This window comes from Pipistrellus hanaki, assembly GCF_964339955.1.
Source record: "Pipistrellus hanaki genome assembly, chromosome: 8".
NCBI classification, from domain to species: domain Eukaryota; kingdom Metazoa; phylum Chordata; class Mammalia; order Chiroptera; family Vespertilionidae; genus Pipistrellus; species Pipistrellus hanaki.
Window position 1 is genome coordinate 17,057,515 of NC_140510.1, and position 26,747 is coordinate 17,084,261.

General features: G+C 43.3%; 1 protein-coding gene across 1 annotated transcript in view; it reads right to left on the reverse strand.

The window, feature by feature from the left end:
• Window positions 1–24,095, reverse strand: part of TMEM163 (transmembrane protein 163) — a 192,720-nt gene extending 168,625 nt beyond the window's left edge. The window contains exons 1-2 of the mRNA XM_084892271.1: window positions 23,312–24,095; window positions 17,797–17,916 (exon numbers count right to left, since the gene is read on the reverse strand). Of these exons, the coding sequence (XP_084748397.1) occupies window positions 17,797–17,916; window positions 23,312–23,507 (316 nt within the window). The 5' untranslated portion in view covers window positions 23,508–24,095. The remainder of the gene's footprint in view (window positions 1–17,796; window positions 17,917–23,311) is intronic.
• Window positions 24,096–26,747: the final 2,652 nt, after the last annotated feature.

A 26,747-nucleotide genomic window follows, 5' to 3' on the forward strand; every position in this document is an offset into this window, starting at 1 on the left:
TATGGTATGACTTTTCTTACCTCTCTTAAATTCCTATTTATTCATTATATGCAAGTGTAAACAATTAACTTAGTTTTACCTATTAATATCATCACACCAAACATTTATATATTCAGAAATATACTATTTTCTTCAAAATTATCTTCCTTCTCCTTCTCCATTATTTGGCATCCAGGATATGATACAATTTTTGTAAATGTTATGTATAGATGAACATTTATTTTAAGATAATAAAATGGGTATGATAAAATATTGATTATAAAAAGGGTACATTGAGTCTCATAAAACTGAAAACTGCTACTAAATATAGATCTGCAGTATTAAGACAATGCAGTTTGCTTATCAAATCTATTAATATACATCTGTCTTCCCTCACAGTGTTTTGCTGTTATAAACAAAAGTGCAATGAATTGTCTATATTATTGCTAACACATAAAAGCTTCATGTTTTATAAATATCTTTTTCCAGAGGCTCATCTTTTGTTTTATATGTGTTTTTTACTAGACCCAAAGTTTTTTAATCTGCTTTTAGTTAAATGTATTAATGTTCACTTTATTTATGTTAAGTTTATTGTTTTTATTGTAAATTTATTGATGTTTGTGCTTTCCATATCATAAATTAAAAACTCTGTTTATTGCCAGGTCATATACAGGGTGGGGTAAAAGTAGGTTTACAGTTGTGAGTACATGAAACAGAGTTTATTCTTATTATTTATTAATTATTCTATTATTTTCCATACAAACACTGTGAACCTAGTTTTGCCCAACCCTGTAGGTAGTTTCATATTTCCATCTAAAAGTTTTAAATTCTTGCTTTTCAGGTTTTGTTTCTTAATTCACTCAATTGACGTGTGTGGTGGGAGGTAGATGTTTATTTTCACGTTTAGCTTACAGACAGCCACTTTATCCAGTATCACTATTTCCTCCCCAGTTGGTGATGTTGCCTCTCTCACATATTGATTTTCCATATAAATGTGGTGCTGTTTCTGAACCCCCTATTTAACTTCCTTGGTCTATTTTCCCCCCAAAATATCACAATTTCAATTGCTCTAGTTTTGACAAGTGAGTGCATCCTGTTCTTCAAAATACTCTTGACCATTCTAAACCCTCTATTTCTCTCTACATAAATATTAGAGCCTTACCAATCTTGTTGAAAAGGAAAACAAAAACAAAAAATAAACTACTAGAATTCTTAGTAAAATAACAGGGATTCAGGTTAACTATGGAGAACTGACATCTTTTTATATTGCCTACCCAATCATTAACACAGGATTTCTCTCTTTATTCATTTTTTTTTAACTTTCGCCATTAAGGAATTGTTCTGATCTATTCCTTTTAGTTTATTACTATAAGAAATGGTATTTTTTATGGAATCTTTAGGGTTTTCTACGTACATTATCATGTCATCTGCAAATAATGACAGTGTTATGTCTTCTTTTCCAATTTGAATACCTTTTATTCCTTCTTGTTCTTGAATTACTATGGCTAGCATTTCCAGTACTATGTTGAACAAGAGTGTGAAAGTGGGCATCCCTGTCTCATTCCTGTTTTTAGGTGAAATGGTTTTAGTTTTTGCCCATTGAGTATAATGTTGGCTGTAGAGTTGTCATATAAGGCCTTTATTATGTTGAGGTATGATTCCTCTATTCCCACTTTGCTGAGGGTTTTTATCAAGAAAGGTGATGGATTTTGTCAAATGCTTTTTCTGCAACAATGGTTATAACTATAAGAGTGATTTTTATCTCTCTCTTGTTTCTGTGAAAAATTATTAGACTTAATAAATGAATTCAGCAATGCAGACTTAATAAATGAATTCAGCAATGTAGCAGAATACAAAATTAATGCCAAGACATCTATGGCATTTTTATACACCAATAGTGAGATTAAAAAAACAATCCCATTTACCATCACATCAAAAAAAGTAAAATACCTAGGAATAAACTTAACTGAAGAGGCTAAAGACCTCTACTCAGAAAACTATAAGACACTGAAAAAAAAGATAGAGGAAGACATTAACCGATGGAAGAACATACCATGGTATGAATCAACATCATTAAAATGTCCATACTACCCAAAGCAATCTATCGATTCAATGTACTCCCCATTAAAATACCAACAGCATATTTCACAGACCTAGAAAGAACTCTCCAAAAATTCATCTGGAATTTAAAAAGGCCCTGAATAGCTGCAGCAATCCTGAGAAAGAAGAACAAAGTAGGTGGGATCTCAATACTATATATCAAGCTGTATTACAAAGCCACTGTTCTCAAAACTGCCTGGTACTGGCACAAGAATAGACATATAGACCAATGGAATAGGATAGAGAACCCAGAAATCGACCCAAACCACTATGCTCATTTAATATTTGACAAAGGAGGCAAGAACATACAATGGAGTCAAGACAGTCTCTTCAATAAATGGTGTTAGGAAAATTGGACAGATACATGCAAAAAAAAAATGAAACTAGACCACCAACTTATACTACACACAAAAATAAACTCAAAATGGTTAAAGGACTTAAACATAAGATGGGAAACCATAAAAATATTAGAGGAATCCACAGGCAGCAAAATCCCAGACATATACTGAAACAGCTCCTAAGGCAATGGAAACTAAAGAGAAAATAAACAAATGGGACTAAATCAAAATAAAAATCTTCTGTACAGCAAAAGAAACCATCAACAAAACAACAAGAAAGCTCACTGCATGGGAGGACATATTTGCCAATGTAATCACTGATAAGGATTTAATCTCCAACATTTACAGGGAACTCATACAACTTAACAAAAGAAAGATAAACAACTCAATCAAAAAAAATGGGCAACTGATCTAAATAGACACTTTTCGAAAGAGGACATAAGCCAAGAGACATATGAAAACATGCTCAAAGTCACTATGCAAATTAAAATGACAATGCGGTACCATCCACACGTGTTAGAATGACTATCATCAACAAATCAACAAACGAGGATGCAGAGAAAAAGGAACCCTCATTCACTGCTGGTGGGAATGCAGACTGGTGCAGCCATTATGGAGAACAGTTTGGAGTTTCCTCAAAAAACTAAAAATGGAACTCCCATTTGACCCAGTAAACCCACTTTTAGGAATATATCCCAAGAAACTAGAAACACCAGTCAGAAAGGATATACATACCTCTATGTTCATAGCAGCACAATTTACCATAGCTAAGATTTGGGAAAGCTTAAGTGCCCATCAGCAGATGAGTGGATTAAAAAACTGGTACATTTACACAATGGAATTCTAAACTGAGGTAAAAAAGAAGGAATTCTTACCATTTGCAACAGCATGAATGGAACTAGAGAGCATTATACTAAGTGAAATAAGTCAGTCAAAGAAAGATAAATATCACATGATCTCACTCATTTGTGGAATATAATGAACAGCATAAATTGAACAAAAACAGATCCAGAGACAGAGAAACACTGATCAAACCGTCAAACCTCTGAGGGAAGGCAGGGGAGGATGGGTGGGGATGGTAAGAAATCAACCAAAGACAAGTATACATGCATATAAGCATAACCAATGGACACAGACAGGGGGGGTGAGAGCATGTGCTGGGGTGGGGGGTGGGGGTGGCTGCTAAGAGTGGCCAGAGAAAGGTCAATGGGGGGAAAAGGAGACTTACGTAATACTTTAAACAATAAAGAATTTTTTTAAAGAAATGGTATTGTTATGAAAATTAAAATTTATACTTCTATATTGCCTTTGTATAAGAGCACACTGATTTTTTAAACTTCTACCCCTCCAAACAGCAACCTTGCTAAAATTACTTATTTCTTCTAAAAGCATCTGTAGAATCCCTTACCATTTCTGCGTAGAGTTGACTATACTATTTATAAGTAGTGATTGTTACTTTTCCCTCTCTGATCCATTTACAGGGTGTCCAAAAAAATGTATACACACTTTGAATGATTACAAAATTAGTGTCAGTTAAACCTGAAAAGGAGTGGAAAATAAGTGAGTTATCAGCTGTTATAGTGTATATACATTTTCTGGGGACACCCTATAATTTTATTTCTTTTTCTTGCCTTATGTCCTGACAAGGACATCAAGAATACCTTTGAGGACAAGAGATAACAGCAAGCATTCTCATCTTCATTTCAGATTATAAGGGACTGTTTCTAATATGTACCACTTATAGTTATTGATATTTTAGGTTAGATACCCTTTGTCAGGTTAAAACAATTCCCTTCTTAGTTTTCTAAAAGTTTTTAATCTTTCCTTGAATTTTCTCAAATGCTTTTGTATATCTATTGAGATGCTATGGTTTTTTCCTCTTAATCATGAGCATGATGAATTACATAATAAATATTCTAATGTACCTTCCTTGTACTCCTAAAATAAACACAACATGGTTATATATTGTTTTGCTTGTTGTATAAACAGATTCAATTTTTTAATATCTTAAGATTTTTGCAACTGTTTTCATGAGTGATACTAATCTATAAATTCTTCTCTATTATCATTGGATGTGGATCAAAGTAGTACTAGTCACAAAGAGCAGCTCTCCTTTGTAGGACACAGAACATCTGATTGAGATTATTGTATCCTTGAATGTACACAAAGCACCTATAAAACCATGCTGGCTGAGATCAGAGTCCTCAACCTCAGCACCACTCTTTGTTGTGTGGGACTGTTCTATGCATTGCAGGATGTTTAGCAGCATCCCTGGCCTCTGCCAAGCAGATGCTAGTAAGCTCCCATAACCCTAGTTGTGACAACCAAAAACATGTCCCAGCGCTGACAGATGTCCCCTGTAAATAAAAGGTGGGGGGATAGGCTGCAAATCAAACCTGAGTCTGAACCACTGGCCTAGATTAACTTTTTGAATTTAAATCAGACACACTGGGTCATTTTTATCCTCAAATTAATCATGGCAGATTATTATTTTAGATAATTATGCATTTCAACCTAAGCTTTCACATGTATATACATTAAATTGTTAATAGTCTTATTTCCTAAAATTTTATTTATTACTAGTTATGCCCCTCGTTTAATTTCTAATTACTTCTAATTCATTCCTTTTTTTTTTAATCGATCTTAGCAGAGGTAAGCCTATTTGATTAGTCTTAATAGTTTTTAGTTTTATTGAATTCTACAGTGTCTTTTTCTCTTTCAGTAATTTGTACTTTTAAATGTATTGTTTTCTTTCTTCCATCTATCGTGGGTTTACTGTATTTCTGTTTCTTAGCCTCTTGTTTTTGACAGTTTTGCTCAAAGAATTTTCAGTTTATCATTTTCTTTTCAGTCCTAAATATGTTTTAATATTTAATATATTGTACTAGTAACTGTCCCCCTTGAGTACTCAAATGTATTGTTTGATTTCCAAGCATACATGGTGGCATGTGAGGGTATTTCAGCTGTATTTGACTTCAGATCATTTTCAAATGCATTGTGAACAGAGAACATTGTCTATAAAATATAGATTCTTAGTAATTTGATGAATTTTGCCCTGTGACCATAGAAGTGGTTACCTTTTGTAATTGCTCCATGATGCTAAAATGTACTTGTTGGCTGCATGGTTCTATGTTGACCTACTGGGAAGTGTTTTTTTAAATTGAAAGTTACAAACAACTAGTGGGGCATAACATCAATTTGATAGGTTGTGAGCAGAATTTTTTAAAATTAAAGAGAATAGAAATTACCCTACTGCACACTTTTTTTTTTATTTTAAAAACTCTTAACATCATGTTACTCACAATGAACAGAATGATACAGTTCAGTGGCAGCAGTTTTTAAATTTCTTAGTAGGACAAAAAAAAACACGTTGCATCATATAATGAAGTGGCTTAGCTATGATGATATGATATATACACACACACACACACACACATATTTATATACATAACCTCAGCTATATTAGACCACATGCTTTATTATGAATAGAGGTCAAACATATTAACATATTTGCAAAACACTAATTCCATAAGTCAAATCTTCAACGTCTTCACTAATGTTTTCTTTTCTCATTTATCAACTATCAATAGTAAAAGAAGCGCATTGAAGTCTATCATTATGATTAAGACTTGTCAATTTCTACCTATAATCTCATCAATTTTGGTTGGATGCTTTGGAACTTCGTTTGGTGCATACACATTCACAAATTGTTTTGTCTTCTGAATTAATTGAATATTTTGTTTCTATAATAACCACCCTTTATGCCTAATAATGCTTTTTGTCTCTAATTCTCTTTACTCTGATTAAGATAGATACACTTTCTTTTGTTCGTATTGCCAGATAGCATCTCTTTCTATTCCCATATTTAGGCCATTCTGTAACCTTATGTTTTAAATGTATCGCCAATTAACAGCTAGATTTCTAAAATCCAATCTCTCTGATTTTTTACCAGATGAATTTAAACCATTTATACTTTTTAAGTTACAGACAGTCCCAAACTTATAATAGTTAGACGCATTGACTTTTACTTTATAATGGTTTAAAAATGATACACATTCAACAGAAACTGTACTTTGAATTTTGATCTTTTCCTGGGCTAGTGATATGCAGTGTGACTCTCTCATGATGCTAGGCAGTGACAGGTAGTTGCAGCTACCACTCAGCAGTACAATCGCAAGGATAAACAACTGATATTCTATGATATTTCCAGCATACTTTGGATGTTTTGTGTTTTCCCATCCCATCATGTCCACAAAATGCCCACCTATGTCTTCTGCTTCTAATGAGAAGAAAAAGGCAATTACTTTGAGATGAAATTCAAGGAAACTACCCAACTATGGGATAATGTAAGTGTTTTGTGCACATTTAAGGTAGGCTAGGCCAAGCTATGATGGTCAGTAGGTTAGGTGTGTTAAATGCATTTTCCACTAATGATGCATTTTTTTGTGCTATAACTCCCACTTGTAAGTCAAGAAACATCAGCAGTAACATGCTTGGATTTGGTTGTTTTATTTTTCACTTACTATTCTTTTTGTGTGTGTGTGCATGCCATTTTTTTTTTTTCACTTCTGCTCTCTACTGAATAAGGTAAGTTTCCTAATGCTTTTATCCCTTCAATTCTAAAACAGTCCCAGATACCTAAAACCGCTGACTCTCCTCCATTTTCTCTCTTCTCTGCTTTTGGAATTCTTATTGACTTCCACCAGAGCTTTTCCTATCTCCATGTCTCTCAGATACACCATATGAAAGAGAAGCAACACTTTGTGTAGCATTATTCTGTTTGATGGTTTCAGAAAAATATGGCAGAATAGTTCCTCACTTCTACTTTTGCTTCCTCTAAAAAAATTACTAAACTTAAAATAGAGGGAACATTTTTTTTTAAAACCCAACAGAAAAAGGAAATGGAAGAGGCAACAAAAACTATTTTTAGGAGCTAGACAACATATGGGCAAGTGGCAATTGATTTAACAGACTCCAGGAAGCAGCCGTGTGAGAGCGAAAAGGCAACCTCTCCTATCAGATGATAAGAGGCTCCCTCTCTGGAGGAGGTGCCACAGTCTCTGGTTTGAGGAGCTTCAGCCTTAGTTGAAGCTGGGAAAACCAAACAAAATGGCAAGCCAAGGTAAGAGTTTCAAACAGAATGCTGAGTTCTCAGTCTTCTCCCCAATTCTGTTCCCAAAGTTCAAGCAGCCAAGTGTTCATCCTCCAAAGAAAACGTTTGTTCATAGCCAACAAAACGGTCTAACCTAAAGCAAAGGCCACCCACATGCTAAGAGCGCCAGTCAACTTTTTATACCCTAACACCAGAGGCCCATCAAAAATCACCACTCACTGGATTCTTCCCTAACATCAACAATGAGCCCAAGGCCCACAGAACAGGAAAAAGCACCTGGAGGAAAACAACACAAGAAACAAAAAAATATATTTTACAGTTGCTAATATTTCTTCAGAAATATAAGAATTTATCATTTTAGGCCTGGCCAAGTGGCTTAGTCAGTAGAGTATCATTCCAATACGCCAAGGTTAAAGGTTCAAACTCAGGTCAGGGCACATACAAGGAGCAACCAATGAATGCATAAGCAAGTAAAACAACAAATGGATGTTTCTCTCTCCTTCTTTCCCTCACTCCCTCTTCCTTCCTCTCTGAAATAAATAAATAAATAAATAAATAAATAAATAAATAAATAAATAAATAAATATTAAAATTGATTGATCTTAGAGAGAAAGGAAGGGAAGGAGAAAGGCAGGGAAGGAGAGAAGGGAGGTGAGAGAGAGACATCGATGTGAGAATGAAACATTGATCAGTTGCCTCCTGTATGCACTCAAGTAGAGACTGAACCGACAACTTGGGTGTGTGCCCTGACCGGGAATTGAAGCTGCCACCTTCTGTACAGGATGATGCTCCAGCTAACTGAGCCACATCAGGACCAGAAGAAAGAAAAGGTTATTTTAAAGATCAATAAAACAAGAGTTGGATGATTTTTCAAAGGAACATTCAGGCATTGAAAAAGAAACTTGACAGTATAAATGAAAAACTCAACAGAAAAGTAGAAAGATAAAGGAAATTGAGATATAATACATGGGTGGGCAAAAGTAGGTTTGAACACAACCACCTTAGGAGGCAGTGGGGCTACCTAAGCAGGTCACTGAAATTGAGGTTTGTTTACTGACTTTCAAAGACTACACAAATGTGTAAATAATGAAGGCCTGCAATTTGAGCACTTAAGAGATTGCACCTAAGTGCACTGTGCCATTGTGCCATTCTTTTGAGTTAATGAAGCTACTGTAATAATCATAACCAGCATGTCTTTTTTCCACATGAACAACTGTAAAGCTACTTTTGCCTATATATATATATATATATATATATATATATATATATATATATATATATATATATATAAAGGAAATTCCCTAGGAAGTAGAGAGGAAAAAAGAGAAGTATAGAAAGTAGGGCCATACATATATAGATGAAAAAGACCCCATCACATCAAGTCTCACACAAAGGATTGGGATTTAGAATAGTTTAGGGCTCTAATGGCAACACTAGAAATAAGAATAGAATGGAGCAAAACCTTCAAAACTCTTAAGGAACATTATTTCCTACTGAGACTTTTCTCTCTCACCATCAATCAATTGTCAAGACTATATTAAGGACATTTCAGGCTGGGAAGCTTCAACTACAGTGTAGACTTTCCTAGGGAACTAGAAAAAGATGTGTGTCCCCCACCCTCCCCTCACCACCACCACCAAAGGCTATAAACCAGAGAAGAGAAAGCCTGCCATCCAGAAATAGGGGGCTCAGAAGAAGATGAAGGGAATGCCCCAAAAGGTGGGGAGGAGCGATTCCAGGAGGTAGAAAGGGCAGCAAGAACAAGTTAGTGGCTCCAAGAGAGATTTCTTCAAGAAGAAACTAATGGAATTACCATCCACCTAAAATGCAACAGATAAGTGGAGGTTGAAATAGAAATGCTGGATTTGATACAACCAATGGACATAAAACTATGGGGAGGGAGGGGATGTGTGGGAGGGAGGGAGGGGGGCAATAAAAAAAAAAAAAGAAATGCTGGATTTGAGTTTTGTAAGAAATAGAGTCTGAGAAAAGTTAACAGGAAGAAACAAAACAAGTATTAAAACAGAGAAAATGAAAAATGGTGCAGGAAGAAGTAATCATTCTTCACCATATGGCTCTATGAGCAAGATTTATATAGTCATACTAATGCCAAGCATAACTATTAGGCAAGATGGAAATTCAGAAAGTCAGCATGTTTGTGGGACCGGGAGGAGACTCAAAGAGTAAATTATTTACTTTCATGATGGAAAGTCAATAAATAATGCCTAAACTTTTTTTAAAAAAATACCAATAAATAGCATTAGAAAGCCTTTTGTCTGTACAGATACAAGTAAAAGAACTAAAGTTAGGAGAGAGAGATTGGGGGAGGGGGGAGGGAGGGATTGTAGTAGTTCTTAACTTTTAAGAAACTGCATCTATATTTAGAGCTCCAATGAAAATAGCATAACTATATTTATCTGGTAATTTTGCGGTTGCTCTTTTCCTTTCATGTGTCCGATTTCTTCCTGACTACTCATATTAAACGTACTTATTTCACAGACCTTGTTAGATGATTCTCCCACGTTGGATTTCAGTTCTAACTGGATGACTTTCCGCTATGGTGGACCTTTTCTCAGGAGCTCCCTCATGTTGGATTGTGAGCTCATCTCTGGGGGAGCTTCACCATGGGACACCTGCTGGGCCACAGCTGAGGTTGTGCATGTGTTTCTTTCAATTGCTCCAGGGGTGTTTCCAACCTCAAACCACATCCAAGTTCACATCTCAGCTTGAGGACTCCTAGGTGACATGACTCATGTAAACACATAAAGTGGATGCCGTGGTGTCTCCTAGATCCTCCACCTGGACCTGGGCATTCATTCCCCCAGCTGCCAGGAGTGAGGGTGCTGATGGCTCACAGTACACCCCTCACCTGGAACTACTCCCTACTGAGAGAAGCTTCCTCTCCCTGGGGCAGCCCACACGAATGACTGCTTTAGCCCCCTTGGATCATTCAATCAGACACTTCTAACGGGCTATTCCAGTCTCCAGCTCCCTACAGGACAAGCCTCCTAGTCATCAGCACTGAAGTTCACCTTTCCTTCTCCCTTGCTTCCATTTATGGATTATTCCCGAGAGTTTCCCCCAATAAACGGCTTGCAGTAGATTTCAGAGTCTCGGGTCTACTTCCAAGGAAATCAACCTATGAAAATTCCAAACACAAATCTATATAAAGCCAGTCTCATGGCTGTGAATTCTAGTGGAAGGCTCCCCTGCCCTCTGCTGAGGCAGACAAGCTTCCCTATTCTGCCCCTGGTCCGCTGGGTGGGTTTGTTCTGGCTCACCCATCCTTTAATGGTAAAGTCCCCCAGTGAACTTACCTCATGCTGAGATCTCAGCCTCCTGCACCTGCCTGGCACTGGCCAAGGCATTGTTATGAACGGTGTTCTCTACAAAATGCCTATGATGAAGGCCTAACTCCAGTCTCTCAGAATGTGACTGTATGTGGAGATGGAGGTTTTAAAGAGGTAATTTAAAAATGTATTTTATTGATTTTTTTACAGAGAGGAAGGGAAAGAGATAGGGAGCTAGAAACGTCGGTGAAAGAGAAACATTGACCAGCGGCCTCTTGCACACCCCCTACTGGGGATGTGCCCGCAACCAATGTACATGCCCTTGACCGGAATCGAACCTGGGACCTTTCAGTCCGCAGACCAACACTCTACCACTGAGCCAAACTGGTTTCGGCTAAAGAGGTAATTTAAAAGAGGTCATGATAAGAAGAGCTTAAGATACAGACACACAGAAGGAAAACCATGTGAAGACACGGAGCAGATGGCCATCCACAAGCCAAGGAGAGAGGCCTCAGAATGAAACCAATCCGGCTGACACCTTGACCTGGACTCCAACCTGGAAATTTACTTCTGTTGTCTAAGCTCCGGTCTGTGGTGCTTTGTTATGAGCAGCCAGAGCACACTTCTGCAGCCCGTCCTTCCCTGTGTGGACATTGTAACCCAGGCCCTCCTACTGACACCAAACCCCTCTTCCCCCACTCCCTAACCCTCACCCCATGCTCCCACGCTGGGCAGTTCAAGCTTGTGCATTCATCTAAAAACTCTGATTTTCAGCTCATTCTTTGGAGGTAGAAATGACAGCGGCTACTGGAGACCGTGTACTGTGTTCTGTCTCTAACCATTCAGGGATGTCCTTTCACACACACCCCTATGTGTCCAATTGTGGGGAGGGTCCATCAGGTTATCTACCTACCCCCTGCCCTGTCATTTGCTCCGACATCTCTAGAGTTCACCTTTCCACTAGACCTGACTCAATTAGCTCTTCAAGGGTGCGAATGGATTGTTCCACTTCCTAATGCCCGCTGCATCCCTGACTTCAGGCACTCACTGACAATTGGATGGACAAGTCACAGGCTGGAAGAAAGGACTGGCGCGTAGGCAAGGAAGACAATGAAAAGTGAGAAGCAGGCCCCTTTAAGGGGGGAAAGGACCCTCCCTCTGGCTTCATCTGTTACTTTCAAATCTCAATACACCTATCTCGGGACAGGGTCCCAGAAAATAACCTCCTGGATGGGAGCAGCTGCACCAGAAATCCACCTTCCAGAGGCAGTTCCCACGGGGCCCAACCATTACAGGCTGGAACACAAGCAGCGCAGAAAATCCCTCTGTCCCCCTGGCTGACAAATACAATTGGAAAGAGATACAGCAATCAGAAAGCCCTCAGGAATTTCCCACAGGGTGTTAGCTGATCCCAGAACCCGCCAGGCCTCATGAGGTGAGTCCAGCTGAGGCCCACTGCCCAGCTCGGGAGTCACTGCCCTGGCTGTGTGACAAGGACATCCCTGTGCTAATGCAGCCTGGCCACACTTTTAATTAAATGCTGGGTGCAGAACGCAGGGGAAGGGAGGCAGACACACAAGCAGCTGCAGAGACCGCGCCTCCACTCCCGCTAGAAACAGCAGCGCATTGTAAGCATGAGACTCGGGAAGATGTGATGTCCTAACAGAGCCAAGCTAGTCTCACCCTGGTTAACTGTGCTTCTCCTGGTAACCTCCTATGACTGGCTCCCCCATCCCCAACATCTTTCGTCTTTAGCTGAAGGTGGTATTAAAAGTGATGGCTTCCAAGTTACTCAGGCTTGCTGCGTCTCTCCCATGTATACGGAGGTATACATGTTATTAAATTTTCTTTTTTTTTCTCCTGCTAATAATCTGTCTTATGCCAGTGGGTTATTAGACCAGCCAGAGGAACCTTGAAGGGTAAAGGAAAAATTTTCCTCTGCCACACACTCAAACCTCAAAATGAGCCGGAATGCATTTTCCTAAGTCATCCTAACAAAGACATTAGTGATGTCAAGATTCTGAGTTTTGAAACAATTTGTGTTCCCTTTCTAGCTTCATTATTAAATCAGATTTTTGAAAGGTTTGTTCATAACAGCATTGTCATTTTCTGTGCTGCCTACCCATTATAAACAGAAGCAATTTTAAAACCAAACCAGGGCTCTCTCTGAAATATTCAATATGTATTACCATCTAGTTTCATATCAGCATTTGGGGAGGTCCAAAATCACCATATCATCAAGTAATTTCAAAAATAGTTCACATTCCTTTCAGAGAACACATTCCTTTCAAAATACTTCCAAATCACAAATTTTGATAGAGTTCACCTAATGTTTCAAACTACACCTGACACATGAATGTCAACCACAGTTACATATATAACTGACTTAGCACAGAGAACTCAGTAATACTGGCCCAAGTTAGTTTCATCATTAGGTCTTTGAGAAGCTACTAATTTGAAGGAACAGAAACCTGGAAACTTACACAAAGTGAAGGGAAACAGTCTTTATTTGCAATGTAGACATTCTGTTAAAATATGAAATCTTTCTAGCTAATTGAAAAAATGAGTCATCCCAAACATGCAAGAGACAACAGCATTTCTTCCGGATGCTCAGCTACAAATCAGAATATCTATGACTGAATAGAAATGGCCAATGAGAAGATCAAGACAGGAATTCTGACTGATTCCAGCAGTTACGGCTACAAGACATCACCTCTAGTGAGAGAATGGCCATAGGATGATCCAGTTGTCTCAGAAATATTTCAATAGTTTATAAAATAAGTCAGACATAAGCCTGGTATTAAAGCCACGGGTACTTATAATTTTGATATGATTTATAGCCTTAGTTTTAAAAATCTTTTTTTTCTTCTGCACATTTAGCCTTTTGCCTTTGAAAATCACCAACCCCTGAGACAGAGCTGAGCAGAGTTAGTTTTATGGTTCCCAGGTTTGAGCCTCTGCCAGCTCCTGAGCCCTAAGGTGAAAGAACCCCCTCAGCTTCCTCTCCCCCAAACCAGCCCCAGAGCTGTCCTCACAACCTGAAGAAATAGTTTACTCCCCTCACCTCACCTTCAGCCAATCGGCTCCTAACATGTCCCCTGACCCCGGATCCACGGTGCCCTATGATTTTGCCCTATTTAACCTGTTAGCTACCGGCCATCCGGAAACCAGGTCTTTTCGGGCACAAACTCGCCTAACTCCAGATTACTGAGCTTAACTACTTAAATACATGCTCCCAATCCTAATCAAGTCCTTCCTCCACTCTAAATTTGCTCATTCATCATCTTTTGACCAATGCACGCAGGCAAATGGACTCGCAAACTGGGGTTGGATAACAGTACCTAAACTAACCTTTAAAGTTTATTCCTGAGAAATTTTTTCTAAATTATTTTCCTTCCACCTACAAAAGGATTTTGGAAATATATCTCAGTTAACTCATTGAACCATCTTGGGTACTGCATGCTTTTCGAGCCCCCAAGGAGATGGTAAACCACCCAGCAGTGGCGAGAAGTCGTGGTGACAAACATGGTCTCTTTGCCATGATTACCTGCCCTGCCAAATGGGCACACGCTCCAAAGACTCCTCTGCCATCTCAAGCGTGGGCACGTCGGGATTCTGTAGCAATTCTCTTTGAAAATATTGACTGAATTAGCCTGACCATTTCATTTCATCCTGTCTCTCCGTCAACCACCTCCTTGCAGAATAAGACTTGGGCTCCTTCTGACACTTTTTGAAGCATACACTTGCTATTTCTGAAACATAAAATTTCCGTACAGATTGTAATTTAAACATAACTTCAAAAGTCTACTTACATTGCTTAATCCTATGGATTTTCTTTCTATTTGAAACTATGGAAAGGATTGCACAAAAGTGTGTCAACATGTAAAAGAAGCTTTAGAAAGAATTTTAAATATTTGATATTATACATACACTTAGGAAACTAAAGGATAAAACCTACAACCCTAACAACACAATCAGAGACCCGACTAAGGGTTTTAAATATGAAACACACACACACAAAACATAGCTACACCTATAGATAGAGTAAGGAAGCTGCCTTACTCTGCTGCTTGGTGAAGCTGCCAAGGTGATTGTGCTCACAATGTCTGGCCTCCCTTTGCTCTCCTCCTATTATTACTATTAATACCTAACTAATCACAATAACAAATGTACTATAGAAAACAACTAAGATCCTGACATTATATGCCAACGCCAACACGTTAGAGGCAAGAAGTTAGAGTATTTGACTAAGTAGGATGGACAAAAAGGGGGGCACATACTAAACCTAATAAGCTCAGGGAAGGCCTGCATGCAGGGCTTACAAACTCAGAGACCAAAAGTAACCACACAGGATGGTCCGAACATAAAAATTCCTAAATAAAAGCTAGTCAATGCAGATATAATGCCCCAGGCCTGTAGCTTCCTCACCTTAAGAGAGCCCATTGTCTTTTTTGCATGTAAGATAACATATCTTTGAAATGTCAGAGTAACCCCTTTTTTTCCAGACCCGCCCCCCCCCCCCAGGGGCACCCACACCACCCGAGCAGAATTATATTTTTATAATAACCCTCATTGTTATATTTTTGCCCGTATACCACCTCTATGTTATGTTAACTACTCTGTACCCACCAATATGTGTGTGTCTCTTGGGTTACTCTTTATTCATCTCAGATACTTTGCAACCCCCCCACCTCCCTAATCTACCACCAATGAACTTCATTTACCTCCCACCACCACCATTACCTGCCTCCTTTGATTCTTATATCCTATATAATAAAAGCCTAATATGCTAAGTGTCTGGTTGTGTGGTTGGCCGTTCATCCAATCAAAGCATAATATGCTAATTATATGCTAATGTGGCTCAACAGATCACTATGACGTGCACTGACCACCAGGGGGCAGACACTCCAGTCCAACTGGTAGGTTAGCTTGCTACTGGGGTCCGGCAGATCAGGACTGAATGAGTCCTGCAGGACATGCCCTGGAGCCTTCCTGCAGTCCTTCCCTGGCTGGCCAACTTCCTGCATCCCTCCCCAGCCCCAGTTGTGCACCAGTGGGGTCCCTCGGCCTGGCCTGTGCCCTCTCACAGTCCAGGACCCCTCAGGGGATGTCAGAGAGCTTGTTTTGGCCCCATCCTGCAGGCCAGGCCAAAGGACCCCACTGATGCACGAATATGTGCACCATGTCTCTAGTTAAACATAAGCTCTAAAACTGCCATTCTTCAAGGCATTTTCTCAATCCCTTGAGATTTTGCTTCCTAGAAATTGTTTACAGACTGGCTAAAATAACTCTTATAAGACTTTTACTTAGGTTGGACATTCTTGTCAACAATACTTGCTACCATAAAGAGGTAAAATCATTTTAAAAAGAAAAAAAAAAACTTTTACAAAACAACATTCTAATTCCATATGTATTATGCAATAATCTTTTCCTAATTAAAGGAAATAGAAAAAAAATTTTGAGATAACCCATAACATGTGAAACCAAAATTTCCTCATAATTTTTCCCTATTTTGAGATTAAGTACATCAAATGTAGTATTATTTTCCCAAAGGAAGGACTTACGCAGCATTTCTTCACATTCAGGTCCCCATTCAAACACCCACAGGATAAAATGGTAACAGCTCTATTAGGCACAGGGACACAGCTGAGTGACTGTTATTCTGTTTGCAAACCACCTCCCTTCATTCCGCCCCTCTTCCTTACATATGTAAATTACGGTGTCTGATGGAGCCTGCCAACAGCCACCACAACCAAATTATCCTCTGGGGACCTCAGTCGGGCTTGTTATTCTTGTTTCAGCAGAAGAAAAGGAGGAGAGGAAGAAGCAGCTATTTTCAGGAATTATAATTCCTCTTGATTAGATTTCTGGCTCACAGCTAAATGTTTATGCCCTGAAATGCATATACCCACTGCTTCTAAATGTTTGGCTTTCATTGAGAGCCAAGATATGGCACCTACAATGTTTCCGATATAAATTGCTTCAAGTAATATATGTCTAGTTTTGCCGGGAGCATATGGTCAAATTCTAATATGCCCTCTAGGGAGCCAACACCAACTTCCAGCAGCAGATCTGTGCAAAATAGGATTTTAAACAACACAGAACCCTATCTTCCAGGGGACGCAGTCCTTTTCTCTCCTACTCTGAGGGTTGTCACATGATTCACTTTGTATACTTATCACTCAGAATATAGATCTTTCTATTAAGGCAATGAACTAATCACAAAATACATTCCTTCTCACTACCCCCAGCATTAAAAATGCACTGGTTCCTACCAGGGGTGAGCTGAAGCTGAATGTCATAGCTTAGGCTTGTGAATCGTGGCCTGATCAATAAGATTAAGTAGCTCGAACACATTTCCATAGGCTGCAATCATCAGCTGAGAATTATGTCAGAGGCTTCCTAACCTGCCGGACAGGACTATCCAGAGGTGGGAAATGTGCAATTGTCTCCATTTTTCTTGATTGTAATCAATGTTTTTTGTTTTGTTTTTTTGTGGCCACTGAAAACTTGAAAGAGGACCCTCTCATTTTTTTCTTTCATAAAAATATGTGATTAATTTTATCCCAAACCTTACACAGATATATCTGGGGAGAAAGGGAAGGATGTACTACAATTTGCACTCATTGGATTGCATTAGGCTCAAAATATGAATCTCACGGAACGCACTTGTCACGTCAGCCCATTCTGCAGGCAGCCACCAGGAGAAGAGCTCCCTGTCCGGCTGGCAGCTGGAATTGATTTCCACAAACCTACAAGGAGAGAGCAAGCCTCCATTTCTTCCTCTTCACCACTCTTCCCTCTTCAGAGAAGAGAGGCCATTTTACTAATTTATAAGCACCCTGACTATCCAACCACCCCCAAAAATACTCATCAATAACAGTAAACTAAAAGCAAAAGCGCACCCCACAGGAGTCAGAGAATGAAACAGGCAGCCCCGGGCACATCACTGACGGGCAAGGCTCCCGCTACTCACTGAAGGCGGCCACGGCCAGGGCCAGCGTCACGACGATGGAGAACCAGGAGACCCACAAGGCCTTCTTCCTGTAGTCCTGGGCTTCGTGAGGTTTCAGTCGGGTGCTGCTTTCTAGCAAGCCTGACAGAAAGAAGGCGAAGCGGAAGTTAGATGTTTCCTTATTAAGAAACTCACAGCCAGAGCTACACTTTCTTCTACACTGTCTTGTCTTGGTTGGAAAAAAAAAAAATTCTCAGTCAAGCATTCAACAGTAAAGGAGCTTATAACACCATCTCTGACTAGAGAGCTGATCACATAGCTCTCACGGCAAGGGCAGCCTCCTCACCAAGCTCCAAACTAACGGCCCTGAGGCCACAACGTGGTTCTACAAATAGGAGAGTTCACCTGGAAGCCGGGCTTTCGGGCACCTCTTGAGAAGGCCAGAGGCTCTGGCAGTGCCCGGCCTGTGTTCCTGCAGAGGAACAGCAGCTGTCTTCTTTGCCGAGGCCCTGCAGACCCCACCACGCTCTGACCTGCTGATGAACCAGCCACCCCCCCCCACCCCCACCCCCCCGCCCTTGGGTTAACTAGCGTGGCTCACACAGGTGCTGCTCCCTCTAACGGCTCCCTTTGGGTAGAAAAACGCCAATAGCCCACATTTAGTTAGCCGTTCAGGCTCCCCAGCTGTGGGCATTGATTTGCATTGATCCACCTGCACGGTCCCAACTGGTGCGCTGGGTTTTGCCCGAAGCAGTAAGTCATGGGATACAAGTGCTCACATTGCTCCCTCAGTGACGGTTCACATTTCTCTTTCACCGCCACCACCAAGAGCCGCCAGACCTAAATCATATGCCATTTCTCTTCTCTCCTTCCTGCTTTACAGTATCTATCCCTTTGTACCAACCATATGTCGAAAAATTCTTAGAATATTAAAATGGAGTAAATCTGTTATAACTGGAGGTAGCTTTCCAGATAGGCCATGTGTGAGAAAGGTTTGATTTCTGTCTCCTAGGCTTTCAACATTGAGAGTCCTTGACAATAGCAAGTCATGGCTCCCAGGCAATGCCCGAGCATCAGCTAACCGCCTTGGGTGGAAGACCGAAACACCTTCAGTGTGATCCCAATTTATATTTTTCTTCTCCTTTGAAAACAGATCATACATGGCCCATCTTGGTAACAAAGAAAAGCAAATTCTCAGTCAAGCATTCTACAAAAAGCAGCTATGACACCATCTCTGGCTAGAAAGCTGCTCCCATAGCCCTCACAGGCAGGGCAGCCTCAGCACCAAGCTCCAAAAGATTAAGAAATTGATCATCAAAGCTCAGGCACTGTTTGTAAAATAGTGCACAGTGTGCAACATGTCACACCTTTGCATCCTGTAAAAGGCACCATCTTATTAGACCGAATGGATACAGCACTAAGCCTCTAGTTGTCAAAAAAACAAACAAACACAAAACAAAAAACCTGTCTCCTGTTAAAAATTATAGCGAGGACCCTGTTAAAATGTCTCAGTTCCATTTCCTTCCCAGATGCAAGCGCCCTGAACATGTCCTGAACGAAACAAGAGGAAACATGGAGAGGCTGCTCGGTGAGCCCCATTTACAGCTCAGAGATTCTGAAGTAATTGAAGCCTGTAGGCTTACATCAGATCAAAAGATAATTAAGATTGCTAACGGTAGGTTTAAACACAACCTCCATCACCTCACAGTCTCTCCCCAAACCTTCCTTCACAAATGAACGCACTTGGATGGAAAACGGAAAAACCTCTCTTAGGAAATTCTGTCCTGGGAACAAGGGATTTCGAAGTAAAATCCCTTTGTCTACTTCTCTCTGCCCCTTTGTCTCCATCTTCTCCAGCTGCCGAAAACACCCCATTCTTATCGTCAACTGCAATCACCCTGTGTCCGGTTAGAGCCACAACCTAGAAAGAGCACGTCCCACACACTCCCAGTAATTTATTTCCCTTTCCCCAAATGATATCAAAATCTTCCTTTCATCTTGGCAAATTGATTTTCAGAAGGGGAGCTGTAATATTTAAGTAATGACTCAAATAAGCAGTTAATTTGCTGGATATTTTGACAGCAACAATCTCAAGGGGGTTATCTACTGGGGGTAAAAAGCAAGGTTCCTTTTAGAAGTAGATTTAATGTTCTAAGAGAAACGCAATGATCGGTGTTTTCTATCGTGCCACGTGGCATTTTTCCTTCCAAAGTCAGCAGTTCCCAACAATATGATTGACCATGGAGACCAATCTACATGCCTCATGCCTCAGGGGGCCAGCATGGCCATGACGGGGTTTGGGATCACCGTCCACATAGGCTAGCCCTGCTGAGTAGGACAGTGGTTCTTCCCTTGATCTGATCCTGTGTGTACCTCTCCCATGAGATTTTTTTAAATTAAAAACTGCAATAAATGCACTGGGAAGACTGTCCTTGTAGGGAGGAACTTTCCCATTTCTATCCAACCTTGGTTATTTCCTGCTAGTTTTCTCTCTAAAAATATAGCCAGCACCAAGAATGGAAAACGTTCTACTCCTCAAAGGGAAATGGGGTATGATTACCTACAAAGACCCAGCTCATAAATAGCCTGCACACGGGTGCCTCTGTTTCTGCTCCCATGTGGGCTGCATGCACACTTGAAAGCCACAGAGATGTGATGAGAATTTGTTTTCAGAGGGCTGTGCTCCCAAAGTAGGAAAAAGGCAGCACGGCCTAGGGAAGCCACGGCAGGCCTCAGGTAGCTGGTCTCCGCATTCCGATTTCTAATCTCACTCCAATTTCACATATTTGCAATCTGGGCCAGGCAATAGTAAGCATAAGGTTGTATTAATGAAGGTCTGTATTATTATTTTAGGGGGGGAGGGGAATACAGATATATGCGGGGAGGTTAAAGCTATCAGTACTTCCATGCTAGTATGAATTAGTTCCAGTTGCTTTCTTCTAAAGAGTTAGTCATGCTTGGGTTCGTTAAAGGGGAAGAGAATTCTTTAGCTGGGAAGGTAGTGGGAAATGCTGAAGCAAGGCTGGGCCCTAAGGCTGGGAGCAGAACCATGGGAAAACACTTGTGGAGAGAAGAGTGGGATATTAAGAGGGAGAGAGTGAAAACACTAAGCCAAATGCGGCCTATATTTTGTGTATTTGGTCCCCACAGGTCTCAGACCGCAGAGCTCTTGCTCCTTGAACTACAAGACTCGGTCACATGGCACTGCAGTTACTGACACTGTGAGCTAGCTAGGTTTTCGGAACCAGCCCACATCACTAGGGGAAAATGCCTCCAAATTCCCAAAGTACTAGCTTAGAAAGCAAGCCTTTGATCTGAGTTAGAAGCAGCCCGCCACAGGGCCCCGATAGCTCAGACGAAAGCTAGGACAAGAGAGAAAGCCAAGCGTGGGTACACATCCAGGGTACCCAGCCTGCACATGCCTTACGTGGGCCTGGAAGCATGCAAGCCAGGCATGATGGAGAGATGCACGGCAGGTGATTGCTAAGGCTCCTTTCTCCCCAAATCCTCTCACCATCAGGAAGAAGGCAGCAGCAACCACACCATTCCCAAGGGATGCAAAAATCAATATTGGAAAGATGGGGCCCCATAAGGAAAAAATAACACAAACACAAAATATTGTAAACCTGCTCGGGTAACCTTCTGATGTATTGAATCAAGATGACTCACTCATCGTTAACTCTTTGCAGTCAGGCGTAGGTTAAACAAAAGAATGCCACACTTCCAGCGTTCGGTGCCACGAAGCACTAGGTCTTTGGGAGACAGGGTCCATCCTAACAGAGGGGCTGTGTGTGGTGTGCAAAGCTTTCACAGAGTGACAGTTTGTGAACAGGCAATGCTTTCACGCTATACCATAAATGAACAGTGACATTCAGCAGGCCAGTTAAAAATAACCTTAAGAACAAATTCAGAGGGGCTTTTTACACTCGAGCATGAACTACCAAACAATGCTATGTATCAACTCACCCTAGCACTTTTTTCCCCTCCCATCATTTTGTGGGGTGGGGAGAAGGAGGTCAGCCGGCTCTTGCAGATGACCTGCAATGCTACAAAAATAAACTCAGCTCAGAGCTGTCCTTCACTACCAAGTTTGTAAATACCACCAGGTTAGTTGCAGCGGGTGGAAAGGTAATTAACACCACCTATACCAAAACTGGCAGGTCCCGCTGGGTGCTGGGTGCCTGTGATGTCACCCATCACCAAATCTAAAATAACAGCCAGTCGTGTGAGAATCCCACGAGAAACTGTAACACGGGTGCCCAGCTCCCTGCAAGCTGAGCGGCCCCCGTTCTCGCTGCGCTCCCGGCCTGGTCAGCCTGTGCTCAGGGACTGCCATTCCCATGTCATTCTATTTCACCGGCTTATGGTTTAACATTTCTAACAGGGAAGAGATCGTGCATCTGCACACTAAACCGGAATAAAAAAAAATGTGCAGGAGATACTAAGAATAGGACAGAAACCTGCTAAGACTGAAATATAAAAATCCGCCACCGCCAACAAAAATCAGGCGTCCAAGAAAGCGGGTGGAAGTGGCGGGGAGCCGGTTCCCCATGAAGGGCCTGGCGGCTGGAATCGCGCTTCGGCCACCACCGGCCGGTTTTCCCAGAACCACTGCATCTTTTTGAGGGGGTCCATTTGGACTTGGATTCGGTAGCAAGCAGAAAAAATACAGACGTAGCCAAGAACAGGGCTTCTTCCAGCGGAAAGGAAACTAGGGAGGGAGAGAGAGAGGGATGGAGGAGGAGAAAGACGCGGGAATGCACCGGGGAGAGTCTCTCGTTTTATGCGGGCAACTCAAAGGGGCTTCGGCTGTCCCAGTCTGCCGGAAGATGGGGTTTGGTCCCCCAGGAAAGGGGCCTTGGGGAGGCCGGGGCCAGTGTCTTGGGAGCGATTCGGAAGGAGGTGGGGCCGTGCGCTCTGGGGAACCACCAGGTTTCGGTGCATTCACCCAGGTGAGGCAGCCCAAGCCCAGGTGCCACAGTCCTCTGTGCTCACCACCGGACACCCCACCACCCCACGGTGACGGGGCCCCTGTAAATGAAGATCGGGTGATTGGCCCGGCCGCTGCGAAGGGACTCTCCAGGCCAAGCCCGCGGAGGGAAGTTTCCCGGAGCCGGTGGGGTCCGGGGCTGGGACGGAGGACGCCCGGGGTGCGGGTACCTCCAGCTGCGAGGGCGCCGCAGTTCCCGGGGGCGCTCAGCTCCACAAGCAAACACCGCCTCCCGCAAACTTTTCCCGGGGGCGCCGGCGGGGCGGGGGCTGCGGCTGGCGGAGAGGAGGGCGCGGGCTCTCCCTGTTTCCCCTGGAGGCAGCCGGTCCTCGGGCTCCGAGGCGGCACCGCCCGCGGGAGGTGGGGCCGCCGTTCTCCGCTCCCCGCTGCTTCCCCGGGAGGTCCCTGCTCCGCGCCCAGCCCAACCGGGAGCCGGAGCGGGAGCGGGAGCGGGAGCGGGGAGTTGCGGGTTCCTCGCCGCGCCGGCCGGGCTGGGGGCAGGGACAGGGGCCGGGGCCGGGGGACAGGGGCCGGCGGCGCGCTCACCTCGGTCCTCCAGCCCGTCGCTGAGCTGGCCGCTCTGGCTGATCCGCAGCTGCTGCCCCTCCTCGGGCTGCGGCGGCTCGCGGGCCGGGGGGCTCCGCGGGCCGGGGGCGGCGGCCGAGGGCGCGTGGCCCCGGGTGCGCGGCGGGGCGACCGGGCCCGGGGGGCTGCGGCGCTCGCCGCCCGCTGCCGTCTCCATGGCGCGGGGCTGCGGGTCCCAGCGGCGGCGATGACAGCGGCGGAGGTTCTAGTCCGAAGTGCGGGGCTTGGAGGCTGTGAGCCGGCGGGGGGACGGACGGACGGACGGACAGCGCCGGGAGGGAGGCGGGAGGCGGCGGCTGGAGGTGCGCCGGCGGCAGGGCGGGTGCGAGAGCCGCGCGCGTGGCCGGGCCGCGGAGTGGAGCCGCGCCCCGCCCCCGGGGGCAGGTGCAGAGCCGGGACCCGCCCCGCGGCCCCGGGCCGGACCCGCGCGCCCAGACCGTGCGGACGGAGGGATTCGGCGGGCCAGTCGCCCCAGGAAATGCTGAGCGCACCGGCCGGGCGGGCCTAGTGAGGGGGTGACGGGAGCCCTGCCCCTCGAGCCGCGTGCCCAGAGGGGAACCCCGGCGCGGTTTCCTCTGCCGTCCGGGGAGCCAGCGGCGCCCTAACGTGGCATCTCTCCCCTCTGAGCCGCTCCGGCTTCAGGGCAGCGCTGAGCCTCCGCCTGGGCGGCCCTCCTCCCGCCCATCCCGGAAAACCCGGTGCACCTGCTCCCGAGCCCTCGCCCGGCTTCCCTAGAGGCTCTGATTGCCCTCCCGGCTCCTCCCTTCAGCACCAACGTAAAGGGGCCGGGTAGCCTTGGATCGCTGGGCGCTCTGGAAAATGTTTGGGTCCCCAGGATCCCCACGGAGACTATCCTTGGCCTTTGTCCCAGGCATTCCCCTTTATCCTCCCCCTCTCCTCTCCACCACCCCCCCCCCCCCTTCCGCTAGCTGTTTTCCCTCTGAGTGTTCAAGTCTCGCCGGCCCTTCAGGACTGACCGCGCGGAGCTCAGACCCGCGCGCCCTGCGGCTGGTCCCCGCAGCGAAGGATGACCACGACCTGGTCCACGCCAGGCGGGGGCCCACGCCCGCTATCAGCCCCAGAGGTTCAGAGGCGGACAGGCCTTTTGTCAGATTTATCTGGAATTCAATAGGATCAACATCCGAATTAGATTTCATTTTTAAACAGAAATTTAAATTTTAGATTTCGCCTTTAAATTAAATGCGCTATAAAATGCCAATCCCTTATTTAATGCCTGCCTACTTTGGGGGGTAGGCACTATGGGATTCTTTTGCCTGCGATGGAAATCGCAGTAGGATTTAACTGCCTTTGCGGTGCGGTGGGGACTTCACTGGAAAAGGGAATAGGATTTCATTTCATGTTAGATTCCTGGGTAGGAATTAGAAGATTTGAGTTGACCTTCGCCAATTCACATTACCTATTTGATCACTAATTTCGTCGCTACAAACTGAAAGAGTTGGACTGGGTCATTTCATAGGCCCCTTCTTCTAGGAAAAAAAGGTGGGCGGGAGGAAAGTAAGAAAGAAGGAAAAATGTTTTTAATGCTATGATTACTTGAATTTAAAAAATGAAAAATTCTACCTACCTCCCAATCTTTGTTCTGTCCTTGAAGGTAGACAAACCTTCAGGTGTTTGTACACACACACACACACACACACACACACACCACCTCCTTGCTCTCTCCCACACAGACTTCTTTCCCTCTTTCAAGGCTCTCAAACATTTGAATCACCTGGGGAGTTTAAGAACCAAAATGCCCAGGGTTCTCCTGCGGCTGGAGATACCACAGCATCGGTGATGGAATTTGTCTGATCTGGGTCCTGGGCTTCAGTATTTCATAAGCTCACTCCCCTTCCTAAAATCATCTGGGAAGCCTTTGTTCGTTTGTTTGTTTGTTTGTTTGTTTAAATACTGACTCCTCGTTGCTTTGAGATTCTGATTAAAAAGATCTGAAATCTGGATGAAAATCTTCATTGAAATCACACACACACACACACACACACACCAAGGTCTGTCCGTGTTCTCTCAAAGGAGCAAGTACCTTTGTTCTTTCCAGATGTGAGTGTGCCGATGAACACCCAGGGTTCTCGTTAAAATGCAGATTCTAACTCAGCAGATCTGGGTTGGAGACTGAGAGTTCTAACAAACCTCCAGGGCTGCTGACACTGTGTTCTGAAGGCCACACTTCGAGAAGTAAGAATCTAGGACTTATTTATTATTTCTGGGATAAAAATATTTTCTCAAGTTCCAGATGCCCCGGTTCAATTCTTGTCTCCTCCAGAAAGATTTCTCTGACGCCAGCTCTCCCTGGGAGCTCCTTTTTGTGAATGGTAAATGTTTAATTGTTCACGGCCTGTTTCCGGTGTCAGGCAGCGATTGCGCTCCTTGCCTAATCCCATCTGCACTCACCCACATCTACCTGGACGCCAAGGACACAATGTTCCCCCAAACAATCTCTGCTGACTCACTGCGAGGTGATATTAGCTTACATTCTCGGAGGACATAATGCGTGCCACGCATCTTGCTAAGTGTTTTACGTACATTGTCTCCCTCACTCAGCTACTACTATCTTCCTTTTACAAAAGAAGAAACCAAGGCGTCTGTTAAGCTCATCTAGCACCGCAGCCCACACCGGTACTGCCCCCTAGAGGGCATTTTGGAAATTTGTAGTTGCTGTAATTGGTTACCATAATGATGGGAGGGAGGAGAGCGGGGCACTGGCATTCAGTTGAGAGTGGACAGGGATGAATTCCCCCTCCCCCGACCCCCCCCCCCCCACCCCATGCACAGGAATTCGCAGCATGATTGCTTGTGCCCCACATGGCTTTCATATGTCGGACTGGACACTTGGATCATTTAAAATGTGCTTCTAGCCGAAACCGGTTTGGCTCAGTGGATAGAGCGTCGGTCTGCGGACTGAAAGGTCCCAGGTTCGATTCAGGTCAAGGGCATGTACATTGGTTGCGGGTACATCCCAGCAGGGGGTGTGCAGGAGGCAGCTGGTCGATGTTTCTCTCTCATCAACGTTTCTAGCTCTCTATCCCTCTTCCTTTCTCTCTATGAAAATCAATAAAATATATTTAAAAAAAATAATAATAATAAAATAAAATAAAATAAAATGTGCTTCTAATTACATTAACACTTTAATTCTGTTTTACATATAAGCACAAAATATTTTTGCACCATTTAAATACACAATGTTGTGAAACAAATGCAAAAAAAAAAAAAAGAGTCCGAAGGCTTTGCTGGAAATGAATGATAAAAATTCACAAGAGTCTCAGGGTTTTCAAACTGGAAACATAGCTGAAGTCTTCTGAAGAAGAAAGGTTGGGATTCTCAGAGTAAAAACTACATTCTTGAGAATAACCGGTCCTGCATTCTTAGCCTTAAGTGTGGT